The sequence below is a fragment of the Rhipicephalus microplus genome, chromosome 1 (genome assembly GCF_043290135.1).
Source record: "Rhipicephalus microplus isolate Deutch F79 chromosome 1, USDA_Rmic, whole genome shotgun sequence".
Taxonomy (NCBI): domain Eukaryota; kingdom Metazoa; phylum Arthropoda; class Arachnida; order Ixodida; family Ixodidae; genus Rhipicephalus; species Rhipicephalus microplus.
The window spans coordinates 165,840,226-165,856,376 of record NC_134700.1 but is presented as its reverse complement, the minus strand read 5'-3'; the positions used below and the strand labels follow the sequence as shown (position 1 = coordinate 165,856,376).

General features: G+C 43.1%; 1 protein-coding gene across 3 annotated transcripts; it reads left to right on the top strand.

Moving 5' to 3' along the window:
* The first annotated feature begins 1,804 nt into the window (after nucleotides 1–1,804).
* Nucleotides 1,805–14,359, top strand: LOC119178605 (zinc finger CCCH domain-containing protein 10). 3 transcript variants are annotated; one of them, XM_075887579.1, is made up of 5 exons: nucleotides 1,805–2,099; nucleotides 2,681–2,922; nucleotides 3,593–3,745; nucleotides 7,760–8,005; nucleotides 11,355–14,359. In XM_075887579.1, the coding sequence occupies exons 2-5, from the start codon at nucleotides 2,779–2,781 to the stop codon at nucleotides 11,724–11,726; spliced, it is 915 nt and encodes a 304-aa protein (XP_075743694.1). In that variant the 5' UTR covers nucleotides 1,805–2,099; nucleotides 2,681–2,778; the 3' UTR covers nucleotides 11,727–14,359. The 3 variants fall into 3 exon arrangements, with proteins under 3 accessions (XP_075743694.1, XP_037285714.2, XP_037285715.2); XM_037429817.2 differs by having other exon boundaries at nucleotides 1,805–2,203; XM_037429818.2 differs by lacking the exon at nucleotides 1,805–2,099 and adding an exon at nucleotides 2,349–2,510.
* Nucleotides 14,360–16,151: the final 1,792 nt, after the last annotated feature.

Genomic DNA, 16,151 nt, shown 5'->3' with positions numbered 1-16,151 from the left:
TAAGATGTATATATACACTGTCTTTACTAGCTTTCGATGTTTCGTTTGTGTACGTACAGGTTAAGTGTACAATAAACTTCCCTTTTTGCCCCTAAAAGAGTATATGGGAGGACCGGCGCCTGGCATGGCAACGCCGGCGTGACGCGACGAAATGAACGCGGGCGAGCACGCGCACCTCGCCGAATGACTGTGGCATGTAGTCATGTTTTCACATGACACACATCTCACGATTATCATGTTTGCACTAGTCACATGCCTTCGCCATCCATTGATGCCACGTAATACTAAATTTGGCAAGAGTGAAGCTAGCGAAACGGCCGCGAGCGCATCATGAGCGTAGTATGTAGTGATGTTGTTACATGACACGTATGTCATTATTATCATGTTTGGATGTGTCATTTACCAATGTCGTCCATTCGCGTCACGTAATACCGAGTTTGGTACATGTAAAGCTAGCGAAACGGCAGCGAGCGCATCATGAGCGTAGCATGTAGTCATGTTGTTACATGACACGCATCTCATTTATTATCATGTTTTCACCAAAATCATACATTCGTCATCCATTCACGTCCTATAATACCAAATTTGGCATAAGTGAAGCGAGTGAAACTACCGCCAGCGCATCATGAGCATGTCATTGTCATGTTGTTACATGACACGCATCTCATGATAATCATGTTTGCACCAGTCACATACCTTCGTCATCCATTCACGTACTGTAATACCAAATTTGGTATATGCGACGCTAGCTAAACGACCGCGAGCGCATCAGCGTGGCATGTAGTCATGTTATTACATGACACGCGTGTTATGATTTTCATGTTAGGGTCTGTCGCTTGTGTTCGCCATGCAATCATGCCATACCATAGCAGTTTTGCAAAATGCCATGTGAACGAAACCACCACAAGAGCTGCAGGACCATGAAATGTAAATCATGACATTCATGACATGCATATTATGATTTTCGCATTATGACTAGTAGAATATGTTCTTTATACAGCAATGTTATGTCATACCAAGTTTGGTATCGATACCATTATCTAAACGGCCAGGAGAGCTCATAATAGACGGATAGATAGATAGATAGATAGATAGATAGATAGATAGATAGATAGATGGATGCGCTCAATGTCGCCGAAGTACGCCAAGAAATGCTTGGCATTTAAAAGGCTGTTGCTTATGTGCATTGTAACAATTCGTATCATAGTTATTACAATCGTACGTGGTTCACTCAAATGGGCATAATCGGCCGTTAACAAGAGGAACCAGTCTAATATATTTCGTTTCACTGTCGGGTTTGCAAAGTGACCTCCAAGTCTTGCTGACAATATAATTTTTCTCACACATAAATGGGAAGGAGCGCTAACGTTGGGTCTAGCATCTTGGAATGTTCGGAACACAATGGCGCCTGCAGAAAGCTAACGTGGAGTGAAATCAGATATGCCAAACTATTACTCGTGTTTTAAGAAGCATTTATGCTTTAGGCAGTAATGAAGAACCTCTAGTCAAGATATTAAACCTTGAAGCCAATTAGTTAACATTTTTTAAGAAAGGAACACGAACAGCAGAACCGAAACCAGAACTAGCGTTTCGTCACTTGAGATGCCCAAGTATCAATCTTTTAAATACTAGACATTCTAAAGTGAAATGCCCGTAGCGTGAGCGCAACGCTATTTATAGTACAGATTGCGGGACTCTGTGTATATTTGATTACTTATTTGCTGCACACGGCTATCAATGCACGGCGTAACGTGCGCAGCCCAGAGCCTCAGGCACGGAGGAAGCCTCAGGGCACCAGCGCGGCCTCCTCCTCCTTTACAAGGTGCCGGGTGCATGCGCAATAGAAAATAGTTCGACACTCAGTCCTCGCTGGTCATATACCGCAAAGCTTAACACATTTTGGGAGGCTATATTTACGTACAACTAGGATCATTTTGCGGGCTACGCACGTGTCAGTTTTCTTAATTCCTGTGTACACCTGGAGTCGGCTAAGAAAGCAGCGCCTGTACATGGCAAGTCAACAACCCGAGCACGCAGGCGTCGTGTTCCATTCGGGAGACGTTACGTGCGCCTGTGTGCGTGTTTTCGTGCGTTTTCTCGTGAGCGCAAGCGATCAAATCCGCGACTTTCGAGTGCGATTACTTTTGTAACCAGCGTTACACGACGCTGGCACTACGACAGATGCGGCCGGGCACATCGTAAGGTAGAATTTCTGTTCCCTGTATATATATATATATTTTTACTTTAGAGTGTTCTCCCAATGGCGATTCTGAAATGCGGTGTGACAATAAAAGCAACTTCGACTACTCTTCTAGCGTTAGATTCATCACTGCACCAATGCGGCGTTACTGCAGCTTGTGCATGCGCATTTTGCTTACTGATCATCATCAGATGGCGAAAGCTGCCTCGCACGCGCTCTTCGTGTCGAACGCCGCTCCTGTCTTCAGCACCTGCGCGTCGTTTGTGCGCCGACTGCCGTAAATCATCGCAGTTTAGGCTCGCCGTAGCACGTAAGCAGTCTAGCTGCTTTTGCAGAATTTGCGAGCGAGGGCAAAGCGCTGCGATCTGACGAGCATTCGTGCTTTGGTTTCTGTATTCAAGATAGCGGCTTTTTGGCGTAGTGTTCCATGGCTGTAGCGTGTAGTGACCGGCGGTCAAATGCTGCTGTTGTTTTGCACAGGCGCTGCCGCGGCGAAGTCTCATGCTTTTGCGGTCCGCTGCTGCTGCTACTGCTGCTGATAGCGTCGTTTGACGGTGCTCTTTGCCATCATCGGCTTGATGAGCGACAATCAGGATCTGAGCTTTGCCGTCGGCGCTGTGAACGCTGTGGGCGCCGTGAGACCAGCCGATTCCCTGATGGCGGTGTCGGGTACGAACGGTGGACTGGATGCGCCGAACGTGTGCCGAGACTTCCTACGCAAGGTGACTGCTTTATTTGTTCGTTAGGGGGAAGCAGCACGGCGTTTCGTGAGATGTGCACTTAATGAAACGGCGATCGTACCTGCGTGCGTCGCAGCATGTTAACGCGTAGCGATAACGCACGCGCACATGGGAATCGATCGATCGACGCCAGCCGAGATGCTAATTTAATGCTGTAGTTTTAGTTTCCCCCGTTTTTGTCTGCGATCGTACTGAGGAATTTTTAGGCGCCCTTCGTTAGTTTCGTCTTGTTACATTGCACAGGGAAACTTAAAGCAAAAAGGACTGTGCTCACATCCTTTCGAAACACGATGGGCCTGCCTACCATTAAACCAAACATACTCAGGACTTTGCAACGGTTCACTGTATCGGGTGCGAACCCTTCTCAATATCCAAAGATTTCTTTAGTGCCACCTGTTACTTTATCCTAGTACTTTTGTAGTCAGAGTTAACCCCTTGCTTCAACTAATTAGCAATCGTGGGCTAAGGGAGGAAGATTCTGTAAAGTGCTTAATCAAAACAAAGCTAAGGTCGTGTGCGTGTGAGACGCATATATTTTTTAGGAGACGATTCCTCGATATTTAGCAAGAAAAAAAGAAATGCTCTCCGCTGTAAGTGGCCTCTGTTATCCACGGCACTGCAATTGCTTGCGCGCATTCTCTTGAGCCTTCAGGTGTGTCACCGAGGCAGCCGCTGCAAGTTTGTGCATCCTGAGGGAATAGACAATGATGACATCCGTGGCACCATGGAGCCAGTGTTCTGCCACGATTTCCAGAACTCCGAGTGTCTGCGACCAAACTGCAAATTTCTTCACTGCACTCGTCAGGTGAGTTGGAAGTGCCCCATATTGGAAGGAAATGTACACACGTTGCTAGGGTTCAGGTTGAAGGAGGATGTACTAGCTGGCAAAGGTATACAGTGTAGTGCGCCATGCCTTTAGTGTGTATCCATGTCTTCTTCGTTCTGTTTTTTTGAGATTGCTTGATTTACAGTACTGTACAGTGAAAAAAAAAATGCAGACATTACACATGGTTGACAAGTATGCAAGGCAAAGCTGGCATGCAGTGCTCAAGTAAATGCTGCACAAGTGTTCACCTTCTGTGTGGAACTAAACAGCACAAAAAGTGTGTACCTGCCTGGCAGGATGACAACAAATTACAATACAACTACAATACAACTACTTTCTAGTTTCAGGCATTGCCCCAAATTACTGTAACAATTGATAGTATTGGGGCGCTGTGCTATGGCATGTCTACAGCATTGGCGAGCATGGTACCTTTGTCGCACTGTCAATTCAATGTTATTGACGCAAAATTATGTTCATTTGTAGTTTTATTCATTTGGTGCCAGCTCCGAGAAGTAATGAAAGCACGTTCAACCAAATGAACTTGTTCACATGTGAATTGTGACCGAATGTGTAGGCAGTAGTATTAGAGAGACTGAACATAATTACTGAACATTTTTGCATCTTGTAAATAAAAGTCCTTCAGCCCACTCCACTAATTTGCTGGTTTGTTGGCATAAAAGTGCACCAGAATTTTTTTGCCAGTAAATACTCTAAGTATCAGTGGTGATCGTGTTTTGTTTAAGCAGTGCTGTTGTGGTTGTTTTCTGCTGTGGTTCGGTCTATTTTCATATGCATAAGAGACATGGTATGCAAATCAAGTCAAATGGCCTAGCTTATGTACTTCAATCAAACTGTCGTTATTAATTCTTTGAGGGCTCAATATTTCTGTCAAATACTTGCCATAAGGGTTGATTGCTTTATTGCAGATTTAAAATGCTAAAACCATGTTATTTTGAAAAAAATTTCCCAAATTTTTCTGGCTACAGAAAGTGAGCAAAAAATATTTGACTTAAGTATAGAGGGGCTGCTTATTCATAAACAATATAAGTGAGAAAGAAGCCTATATTTATAACTGGCTACGTATGCTCATTGGAACAAACATGTCTCACGAAAAAAAATATATATATATATGGAAACCAGGTTACTGTCATTTTTACATCAATCAGTCTCATCATATATACATCCACTCCTTGGATAAGTACTCCTCTGTCAGATTCCAGTTTCGAATTAGCGATTGGTGTCTCAGTGGCTGAGATTTAATAAATTTGAGTCCTGTTTGGCTTTGGGGAAGTAGCCATAATAGAAAGAATCGTTGCATGACTCGCCTGCAGAAGGAAAACGTGCATGCATGCCCACGTCATTGTCTATGTGTATTTCAGTGCATGTATGAAAACAATATGGCACTGTGCCCTTCACAGAATCCTTGCGTTTAGGCATGGATTGTGCTTAAATCAATGCCTAAATATTAAATCCATCCTTAGGTTTTGCTGAAATTTCTGTATTAAAAAAAAAAAACTGTGAAATGTTAGGTTTTCAACAAGCATTTGGATTTGAAACTTGTTTATGTGCTATACTTGTGCAGAAATTGTATTCATTGTGCCTGGTGCTCAAAGGGTTGTACTGCAGTAGCAATGTTTGTTTCTCAAAGTCCAGTACGTGCAGTCATGGTTCACACACGTCCAGCCCTATGTGCAGTCTCATCAGCGCTAAAGACGAGTTGCGGTTGGCTGTGTCTTTAGTTTTTGTTCGCAGAAGGCAACAGGCATCTGGAAAAATGTAATTTTGCTCATTTGTTGCGTCAAAGCGTGACAACGGTGATATAAATAACAAAATTCTGTTTGCCCAAGTAGGAACCATTAAGGCTCACTAGGATTTAGTAGAGCTAGTGTTTGACTTAGGTTTTTCTCAAGTTTCTTGAGATGCTAAGTTTTTGTCAGGAGTACCAACTATTTTTAGGCTGCACTATGCTTCTCTGGTTTCGGTCAGTTCTCCGACACTTTGCACGTGTCACATGGTTTTGGTAAGAGCATGTCATGTGACTAGCTGTTTACAGTTCTTGGTCGGAATATGCCACATCACCAGTTTTGTGATTGTAGTCGTATAACTAAAGGTCAAGTGATGATAAGTAATTTTTGGTCCCGTGACTAGTTGCACGATATTAGTCGTGCCAATAGATGCCATGTGATGTTGCAGTATTTTAGTCACGTGACTAGCTGTTACATGGTTTTGGTGGGAAGATGTCGCGTGACTAAGTGTTTGTGTTCTTTAGTTGCGTGACCAGCTGCTATGTGGTTTATGGCAGGAACATTTCACGTGACTAGCTGTTACGTTAATAGCTATTATGTAATTTGATGTGATGTGACTATGGTTACTCGAATTTAGGACGAAATGTTACGGGATGTCTGGTCACGTGAGTAGTGGTTACGTGATGTTTCGTGATTTTAATCATGTGAATTTTAATTTAATGTTGTGTGACTAGTTAATATGTAATGCTATGTGATTTAGTTAAAGTGAATAGATGTGATTTTTGGTCACATTGCTAGTTCATAAGTGATGTTACACAATTTTAGTACTGTGACTTGTTACTTGATCTTTGGTCAACATATTTGCCCATCGCAGTTGCTGCATTCCGCAGCTGGAAAAATAAGCACACGTGTTGTGGGATTGAAGCAAAAGGTGACGACCAAGCGAGTGTGCACTGCTTCATTTCTGTTTTCGTTAGTCAGCGCAACAAAAAGCTTTAACAGTTCTACTGTTCAAGCTTTTCACAATTTTTCACAATGGTGTGGGCAAAGACATTTACAGAAGGGGAGCTGTTTGTGTAATTTCTATAGCAGCGCAGTGGAAGACTGTAAATGAGCTAAAGATTCCAAAGACGGTTAGGCTCATGTTATACCGATGGGATCACTTAGATATTTTTGATCATGTGATCAAGGCCGATTCATATTAGGGTCTAGCTGTGCTAGGTTCTACTGCATGGTCACATTTAATTGTGGTCAGTGGGATCAATACGATTCCAATCTGTGCATCATGACCTGACTCCGTGATTGCGATTTGGCTCAGGTCAGTGCCAAACTCAACCAGGATAAGGCTGTACCATGCAGCAATGATTACCTTGTTATCACGATCTTGAAGCCCAATTCAGATAGGCCCCAATTGTGATAGAGTGCCCATGAATCACTGGTTTTAAAGAACCCTAGTGTAATCTGTAGCCCCCCTCTGCAGTTTTTTTCATAATCACCACATCGTGTTTTGGGATGTAAAACCCCAACCATTGTTATCAGTGGACAGTTTCATACAGCGTCCAGTGTATTCTGGAGCCCCCCCCTCCCCTCTGCAGTTTCTCTCATAATCACATCGTTGTTTTGGGATGTAAAACACCAGCAGTTCTTATCACTCAGCAGTTTCATATAGCGTATCAGTCCAGTCAAGTGTACCACATTTTAGTACACTGTATTAGAGAATGCTCCATTTAGAAGCAGTTTTATGTACACTCAAACCTCGATATAAGGAACCCAGATATAACGAATTATTGGTTATAACAAAATAAATGGAACATAACTCTGTCATAGCTGCAGTGCTACAACTATATCTTTATAACGAATTTTCAGACATAATGTATTTTCGTGCAGGTAGGACTTCGTTGTAATGAGGTTTGAGTGTATTCATTTGTTAATTAGGACTGTGTTGGAACCTGTTTGAGAGACATGCACGGGGAGCTAGTCTTGTCCCTGACATGAGCCTTACGTGAGGTGTCTTTTATAAGCAGGGTGCTAGTTTCCCATTTCCTGATCAATTCCTATTTTAAATTCGTTTTTAGATCGGTGTCATCACAAAGTGGTTCAACTGTTATTAACCAAAGAAAATTATTTGCAGAAAGCCAATGATATAGAAATTATTGTGTCAGAAGCAAAATATTTGAAAAACATTGGAAACATAGAAAAATAATTCGGTGTTGAAGGGCTTGCGCCTGCTTGTGTATGCCCTGCACAGGAGGAAGAACTATTCCGCACAACAGGGCGCTTGCCACCATCGGCTGGGGGCGTGTCAGAGCCGCCACAGGTGGTCGGCTTGATCCCGCCCGTTTGCAAGGATTTCCTGAAAGGAGACTGCCGTCGTGCAGGCCGCTGCAAGTTCCGGCACCTAGGTGAGGAGGAGCCCGAAGCCAAGCGACGGGCCTTGGACGATGAGATGGGCTATCGGGTGCTGCAGCAAGAGAATGCCATCCTACGCCGCAAGGTCGGCCGTCCTACTCCCTATTCCCGATTTTTGCAGCATTAAAGGCCTTTTCACTGCCCGCCGGGCACTCACCGTCCCCCCACTCGTGGCTCTCTCTCTTACCTGGGCTGGGGGCGCGAGCGCGGGGTGCAGTGCGGCAAAGAGCGCAGTTAGGGCCTGAATGCGATGAAAAAAGCGGCATATGCATACGCTAAGAGCATATTGTGACGGGCAATGCATTAGAATGCAAGGCAGAAATGTACGCGAAATGGCGATGCGAAAGTGCACGCGAACGCTACTTTAGAAGCACGATGTAAGAGCGTGTAGCTATGGTAAACTGTTGATGCTAGGCGAAACCGCAGGCGGAGGTGCGGCAAAAGTGCATTGTCGTTTTGTGTGGAGTACGCACGAGCAAGGGCAGTGCACAAGTGCGCATACACGCATCTTTAGTAGCGCGTTGCAAGGGCGCGTGGCAATGGCAAACTGTGTCGCAAAGTTGCAAGCGGACGTATGGCGGAAGGGCAGCGCAGTGCTGCGTGGCGAATGCGTGGGCGAGAGCGTTGCAGCGTGGCGAAGTGTGCAAGTTTTAGGCAAAAGCGTGCTTGAAACTGCGAGCGGCACTGCAAAAAGCGCGGCGCAAAAGAGTGTGAAGGCTGCGAAATTTGACAGGTCCCGGATTCTGAATGGTGGACGAACAGCTGCAGCAACGTGTGTATTCGGGAAACCCGGAGAGCAGCATAAAGGCACATTTTAGTTGTCGTGAAGTGAGCTTGACGCACGGCAGATGACTTGGGAAGTTTCAGCATGTCGCCACGAAACATAACCTGTAAGTTGTGCTTATACTGCTGAACATTACTGAAGAAAGCTTAAGAGTGGGGGAGAGAGAGAGAGAATGCAATGGACGGTGCAGTTGTGCTAGTTGTTTGCCAACTTACCTCTGTAACATGTTTTATTACAAATTTCGTTATTTGGTCCTGTGTCAGATTACATTGGTATGACAATGCGATTGAGCTTTAGTCTCTATCATAAACATGCTTTTCTTACATGTCTCAATATTTAGGTGTTTTTTTCTCGCCAATAAAAGGTCAATCTCAAAATGAAAAAGTAGTGGCCATCTTTGGAACTTGCTCAATAGTTTAGCTTTTCTGAGTAGTATGTATACCCAGGAGTTGCACGTATAGTGATCATACAGATCATGTAACAGAAAAACATATTGACATCTTGGCAGCCTGTTAGGTTTTCAGTGCCTCCAGGGCTACAGCTCAATGCAGTGGCATTGCAGGTGACAAAGCGTGTTTAAGCAAGCACCAAAATGTTGGCAATGCTCTTTTTTGACATGATTGCCTTATCTGAAATGAACAGCTTGTTGGCAGAAAAGATGGCTTACAAATATGTCCGAGCTTTGGGGATGCTTCATATGGTGCCGAAAAATTTAAAATTAAGAATGGAAGTATGTCGGTACACCTTTCAGTATTATCATGAAGCAACGGCATTGGCAAGTCTGACTTTTGTCAAACATTTTGTTTTGCTTGAGACAATCCTGTTATGAGCCAGTACAAGCTTTAAAGTTTAGCTTTTCTTTTTTTTTATCCTCTTACATTGCTACAAATCTATTATCTAAATGAGAGACAAGATGTTTGTCATACAGCAGTTGTAGATACATGTGAAAGAAAATGGAGCAGTGGCAAGCTCGCATAAGCCTCTATATACTTAGATTGGTTTTACATGCGGAGCTTCATTTACCTTTCTTTTTTTAGTTGTACTCTGATTTTGTGAATGAATGCAAGCTGACAGAAAGCTTAGCATGCAGATTAAATTAGTTAATTGCGTCCTAAGAAATGTGAAGTTCAATGATGACCTATTCTGTACTATTCCCCATCCTGAAATAGGGTAGTAACAACCTATGGAAACTCCTTGGAACATTCCATATGTCTTTTTTTTTTTAATTTGCAAGTAGCAATCTTAATACTTAAGTACTAATAAGTAATGCCATCTTAATACTTTGGACATGTACGTCTGAAATTCTTGCACTTGTCTTCCCATCTTGTAACTAGCAGGGGTGAATCACACTTCGACAGCACTACTAGCCTATTTATCGAGATGACACGTGGTTGGATTTCACCGACTATTCCCTTGTGCAGTTTTGGTTTCACTCAAAACTGAGGCTTGGTGTGTGATACATTTCGATAATGCAAAAAGTCAGAGTTTTTACTCTGACTTTTTATTTAACATACTACCTCTATATAAAAATGCAGATTCCCTACTTCCTGAATGACTACATGTGAATAGGTATGTACTCAATATAAATGCCAGGTAGTGAACTACCAGGCCCTTGAGCAGTCTTGGTCAGTGTTACCAGTATAGGGAGAAGTCTCATTAAATAAAGCAATCAATAGAGCTGACTAGGTAAAAGCTTTTTTTTTTGCACTTCCTCATTGAAGCATTTGCACTGCCCTACCACATGCCCTTCAAAGAGTCGCTTTCTTATTTTGTGTCTAAATAGGTAAAAAGATAAGTAGGAAATAAACTAGTGAAATATGGGCTAACAATTTGAAAATCCTAATATGTAAGAGGCATGTAGGAAGCCATTGAAATGGAGAAATGAACTATGGACAAATAGACTAACAATCTGAATTTTAATATGTAAAAAATAATAAAATAATAAAATTCAGATTGTTAGTCGATTTGAACCTGTGCACAGCTCCTATTCCAACAACTTTGTGAAAGTTATTTGAACAGTGTTCCAACAGCTTTTGCAAAGCTGGTAGAACAGAAGGTGCGCACAGGTTTGGATGATTTGTTTCATAATTTTGCAGAGTTGTTTTGTCAGTGCGCTAGTTGACCACTCCTCAGACCGTTGAGTGTGAACAGGCATGTCTTGCTGTTGCCTTTAGGGCTTTTAGTTGTGCTCACACAGGCCTACAGCATAGTCACTACTAAGACATCCTGGTAGCTCCATGCGCACGAGTGATGCATTAAAGCATGAACACTTTCATGAACTGGCCTTTCGTGTACTCACTAAATCATGAACTCGCAAGGCTGGCTAGAAAAAAAAATTAGAACTGTGGCTTAGTTCCACAGAGCAGATCGATTACCTCGTATACTTGTTACCATGTTTCAAAACAAATATGTTTTAGCAGTCTAGCCTTTGCATGCAATGTTAAACACTGCTTTTAAAGCCGTTAACTCTAATCCACGGCACGGCCATGCTGTAGTCACAAGTTTATATTTCAATGGTCTGATAGCTTTTAACACAAAAAATGTTACTAATAGAAGTGTGTCATCTTTTTAATCCTACGTGCACAAAGCAAGCAAAATTCCTTCCTAGATAAGTAAAAAATTGTGTATGCCTATATCGCCCGTCTCACAGGTGGATGACTTGAAGAAGCAAGTGGCTGACCTGATGGCCACCAACGAGTTCCTGCTGGATCAGAACGCAGCATTGCGGCTGAGCAAGCAGTCGCCCGCTGGCACTCAGCCACTTGGCGTGATTCCCACGGCGGCTGCGTTAGGGCCCGTGACACCGTTGGGTGGCACAGCCGACCTGACTTCCACACCGCAGAGCATGACACCCATGATGCCTGTGGTGCCAGTGTCGATATCGTCCAGCCTGCCAGCTTCTCTTTCACAGAGCCTCGCGCAAACCATAATCACCATGAGCAGCCCGTCTGCACCCCTGGTTTCATACCCTGTCATGACTCAAAGCCTGCGCCCAGTCATTGCTCACCGCATGACTCATTAGGCCCGCCCCAAGTGAAGGCCCATGTTCCCGATCTCTTTTGCACAGTCTGGATTGTGTGACGGGCGCATCTCTTGGTCAAGGCAAGGGCCGAGTGTTCTTGCCAAACGCCTCTGCCTAATTCCGAGGCGTTGTCTTGTTGGTATGGACGTATTCTGCTGCCACATGGCAGGTGTATTTGATGCTAGTAGTCTTACTGCTGTGTTGGCCCCGACACAAAAATCCGGACGGGTGATACAGAGGTCATTTCTCTACTCCACCTACATTCAGTTTCCCCTCTCCGAGTTTCTGTGGATACAAGCCATTCCTTTCCAGATTTTGCGGTGCGAACTCGAATTTCGACTCACCAGCTCTCCTGCTGCCGTTGTTGTGTCTGATGCCAAGGGGGAAGCTGTATCATGAATAATTTGAGACCTGGTGCAAATGTTGTGAGCTGGTGGCTTGGAAGGAAACCAGATGCAGTCTTGTATTCCTGGCTGGGGAAAAAAAATGTTTGCCAGCATTCTTAATTTTTGGGCGATTGTCAGAGCCAAACTGTTTATTTTACAAATGGATTTTTTTTTTGTCGTTAGGCATAATGTATTCTTGGCTTTTGGTCTGGTACAACATATATTAAGTGGGCGTATTGAGTTTTGTCATGTCATGTTGGCTGTTGCGAATCGTGGTACAATCACTAACACGCATTAATTCAGCTGGTTTCATCATGCATGCTACTCTTCATTCTTTCATACTTTTTTTTTTGTCATGCTTCATACTGGCCACAACAAACTACTGGAGCAACCATCTCTACAGGGGTGCACCTTCATTAAGTTGTTTGATATATTATACCTTTTTGTACATTCACAAATGAAATAGAATTGTGCTTTCTTTGGTGCTGTAGTGTCCCATCGCATTTCTTTTGCTTTAATCTTTTTCCAGTCATGCATTATGTAGTCTCTTGAACCACCTTGCTTACGTGTTTTGGTATTCTTGCCCACGCAATGCCTTATCGCAGTCGTTACACAGTTTATTGATGTGAGGGGAGCACTGTTTGAAAAAGAAAAGTTTGCAGACCGCATATCGGTGGACCGAATTGCATTTAGCTTCTCAGTGGCTTCCTATTTTCAGGTGTGGTGCGGTGTGTTCAATTTGCACTTTGACATTTAGGCAGGGGTGCCCACCTGGCGACTTTTTTTCCCCCTGAAGATAACAGCAAAAGTGCGAATTTTGCCTGTTTTAATATGAAGCAAAATTGCAAATCTTGTTTATCAAGCAGTGGGCACTATAAAAGCTTACAAATGTTTTGGCCTTGTTGGTTTTTTATGTGCAGTGTGCATATTCACACAGCGTGCAACACAGGCTTCGTGTGAAGGCACAGAGTGGACACAATGCAGTAGGTAGTTTTCAAATCAGTGTACCGTGTGGCTACAGTTGGATCAACGCTCAAAATCATTCACTACTTCCATCGGTGGAAGCTGTGAACCTGTTACAATGCCGTAATTTCTTTTTTTTTTTCTTTACAAAAGTAGGGGTGTCGTAGTTAAAGTGCTGCGAAATGGTGCTTTGGCAAGCAGTACTTACCGTAGTGGATTGTGTTGGCAACCTGTAATTCAGGCAGCTGGTTGCCTTTGCTATCTCGGCGATTGCTTGCATGTTTAGCGAATCTTTCACGTTGTGTCCTGCGAATTTCTGTGCTTCTGTGCTTCCGGAGTCTGCTTCGCCACTATACGTAACAGGTTGTACTACGTACAGCATGCGTGAGCAAATTGTGATTGAAGCCTACTGTTTAGTATGGCTCACTTGCCCCTGAATTGTTTTGGAATTGGGTAATGCAGGTGCCAAACGTTGCTACATCTGACACCACTTTCAACAGTGATTACTTGTAGTTTTAGCTCTGTATAGATGCTAGATCACCGCTTGAAGATGATTGTGTTGACTGCTGGCTGGTAAGACTTTGACTCCTTGACTTGGTGGGCAGTGTCGTTGCTGTGCAGTGAAAGTACTGTAGAACAGTCATTATATTTTCAGGCTTTATTTTCCCCTTTCAGTCTCTCTGAATATTGAAAAATACCCCCTGTAGACTTGCACTATAGCTGCACCCTCACCTTAGAACAAAGAATTTTCGCCAGCAAGCATGTTTAGGTTTGATTAATTTCTGAGCTGCACTTGAAAATTTTAGACAAGGCTCGGTCTTTTTGTAAATAACATGCAGCATGTCTAACTTGGCTGCATCAAGCCATAGACGCAGCAGTGTGCGAGTATGTTTCACGTTTGCCCGTGTCGAAATTTCGTACAAACTCACCTGAAAGAATATGGTACTGTGATTTGTCTGGCATCCTTCAAAGTAGTAAATGCTACAGCCTTTGAATTGGAATTTGTTGGCTTGTGTATTGACTTGAGAATTGCTTTCTTCAGAATAATTGGTCCTGAATATAGTATATTGCTTTGCTCGCTGCATTGTTAAAAAAAAAGTGCTTTTTATAGGTTTCAATGTACATTTCTATGCACTTCGTCTTTCTGATGCAGCTGCAGTGTGAATGAGAGCAACTAGGCTTGTGCGAATATTCAAATGAATACTAATGGATTCAAATTATTTTCAATTCGAATTTAAATTATCGGATATTTCAAGGTGTTCAAAATAAACAAAAAAAATGCAATTTATTGCAACTTTCTGTAAAGGTGGTTTCGCTGCAATGGAGGGGTGCCATACTGTAAATACACTTTTCCAGGAAAAAATCTGCACTGCCACGAAGCCCTATTTTAAGGTTGAACGAACATATCCCTCTCATCAATTCTTTCCATTTTTAACTTTAAGGCTTGTTAATGCTGGCTCATACGCGTTAAGCATAACAAACCTTAAGATGTACCATTTTACTGGTTGTTGCTAGCATTAAGACAAATGCTGCTACTTAAAGTTCTACCACTTCCTCTGAATCAAAAATGACATTTATGCATGCGTTGTTTCAATTAAAAAAGTATTGTGCAGGTTAGTGTGGTCGCGACATATATGCTCGTTTTTGTTGCTAGTATGTGATATATACTTTCCAAATTCGATTTCAATTTATTAGAACTAAATCATAATTCGCTACGAACCTAAAGTTTACTCTACACTAGCATGGTAGCAACCCCTCGTTCTCGAGCCGACAAACATTTATTTCACAGCTTGAAAGTCCTGACCTGGCTGAGATTTATTATGTCTGCAAAAGTCATGGAAAATATAAATGCGGTTGAGCCTTAGTGCAGTTGATACTCTATTTAACAAAGTGATGCCACGGATTTAGTTAAATCGAGAAGTTTGTGAAGCCTGGAAATAATTTTTTGTGTCCTTGGAAATGTAAAATTGTAACATAGCGACACCTGAAAGCTACCGCAGAATTGTACTTGCCCCTGACCCACTCCTGCGTCTGAAAAAAGTCGGCAAAGGCGGCCAGCAAAAGCAAGCATTCACGCCCCATCGATGGAGGCCACATCATGTGAAGCTTGTCAAAGGCATTGACAATGGCATTCACAGCATTTCCTATTAGGCGAGGGGGGGGGGGGTGAGGGTCTCATGCGCACGCCTATGGGAATATGCAAAGATAGGCAGAACGAAAGCAGTGGTTGTGCACGAACGTGCCAAGCAAAAAAATTGAGGCGACAATCGGTGCGACCTGTCGCATAAGTAATGGAATAACAAAAGCGACTGCTCTGGTGTTCCTGCCGGAGCATTTAAACGGACAACAAACCACTGCTGCTCCGAGCGCTGCCTGGTACTTAGCGTTATTGGCTGCCGGGTCCAGTGTTCTTTGCATGGGGGCATGCAGCCACATCAAAATAAAAATTTAAATTGAAGTTGTGACTTGAGCAACTAACTATATGTGATACCGCGATAGTGTTGGAGTGCATGCTCGAAGAAAAACAAGTGGTTAAAATTAGGTAAAAATCCCCAATATTTACTAATTTGTTTCATGAAAAGTTTTATAAAGTCTGGTTTGGTGCCAGGTTAGCTTCGTGAACTTCGGTCGATGAGAACACTGAATGCTATCAGTACATGCCGGAGAATGGGAATCTGAAATTTCCTCGACTGGGAACCTCATAAAGTAGTTTAATTGTGTATTGAACTTTCATGACCACTCGGCTTTCCTGGTACATTGGGCACTGTGTGATTTGAACCATATGTGTAAGAAGATCAGATATGAATAAGTGCTGTTTCTCATGTTTAATTTTTGATATATGAAGGGAGCCTTGCAACACTTGTTCAGCAGGGTCGGGAAATGCTGCTGTTTGGTAATCAATGCTCCTGAGAACATGCGAGCCAAACGTTATAGCGCAGCACGCGGCTTGCAATTCACAAGTTCTCCAAGTCGACTGAAAATCGCTCGCGCATCTCTCTACGAATGATGCCATCTACTCAGATGACTGCGCCATATACCCATACTCGCGGCCATTGGGTGAATTGAAGGTTACTGC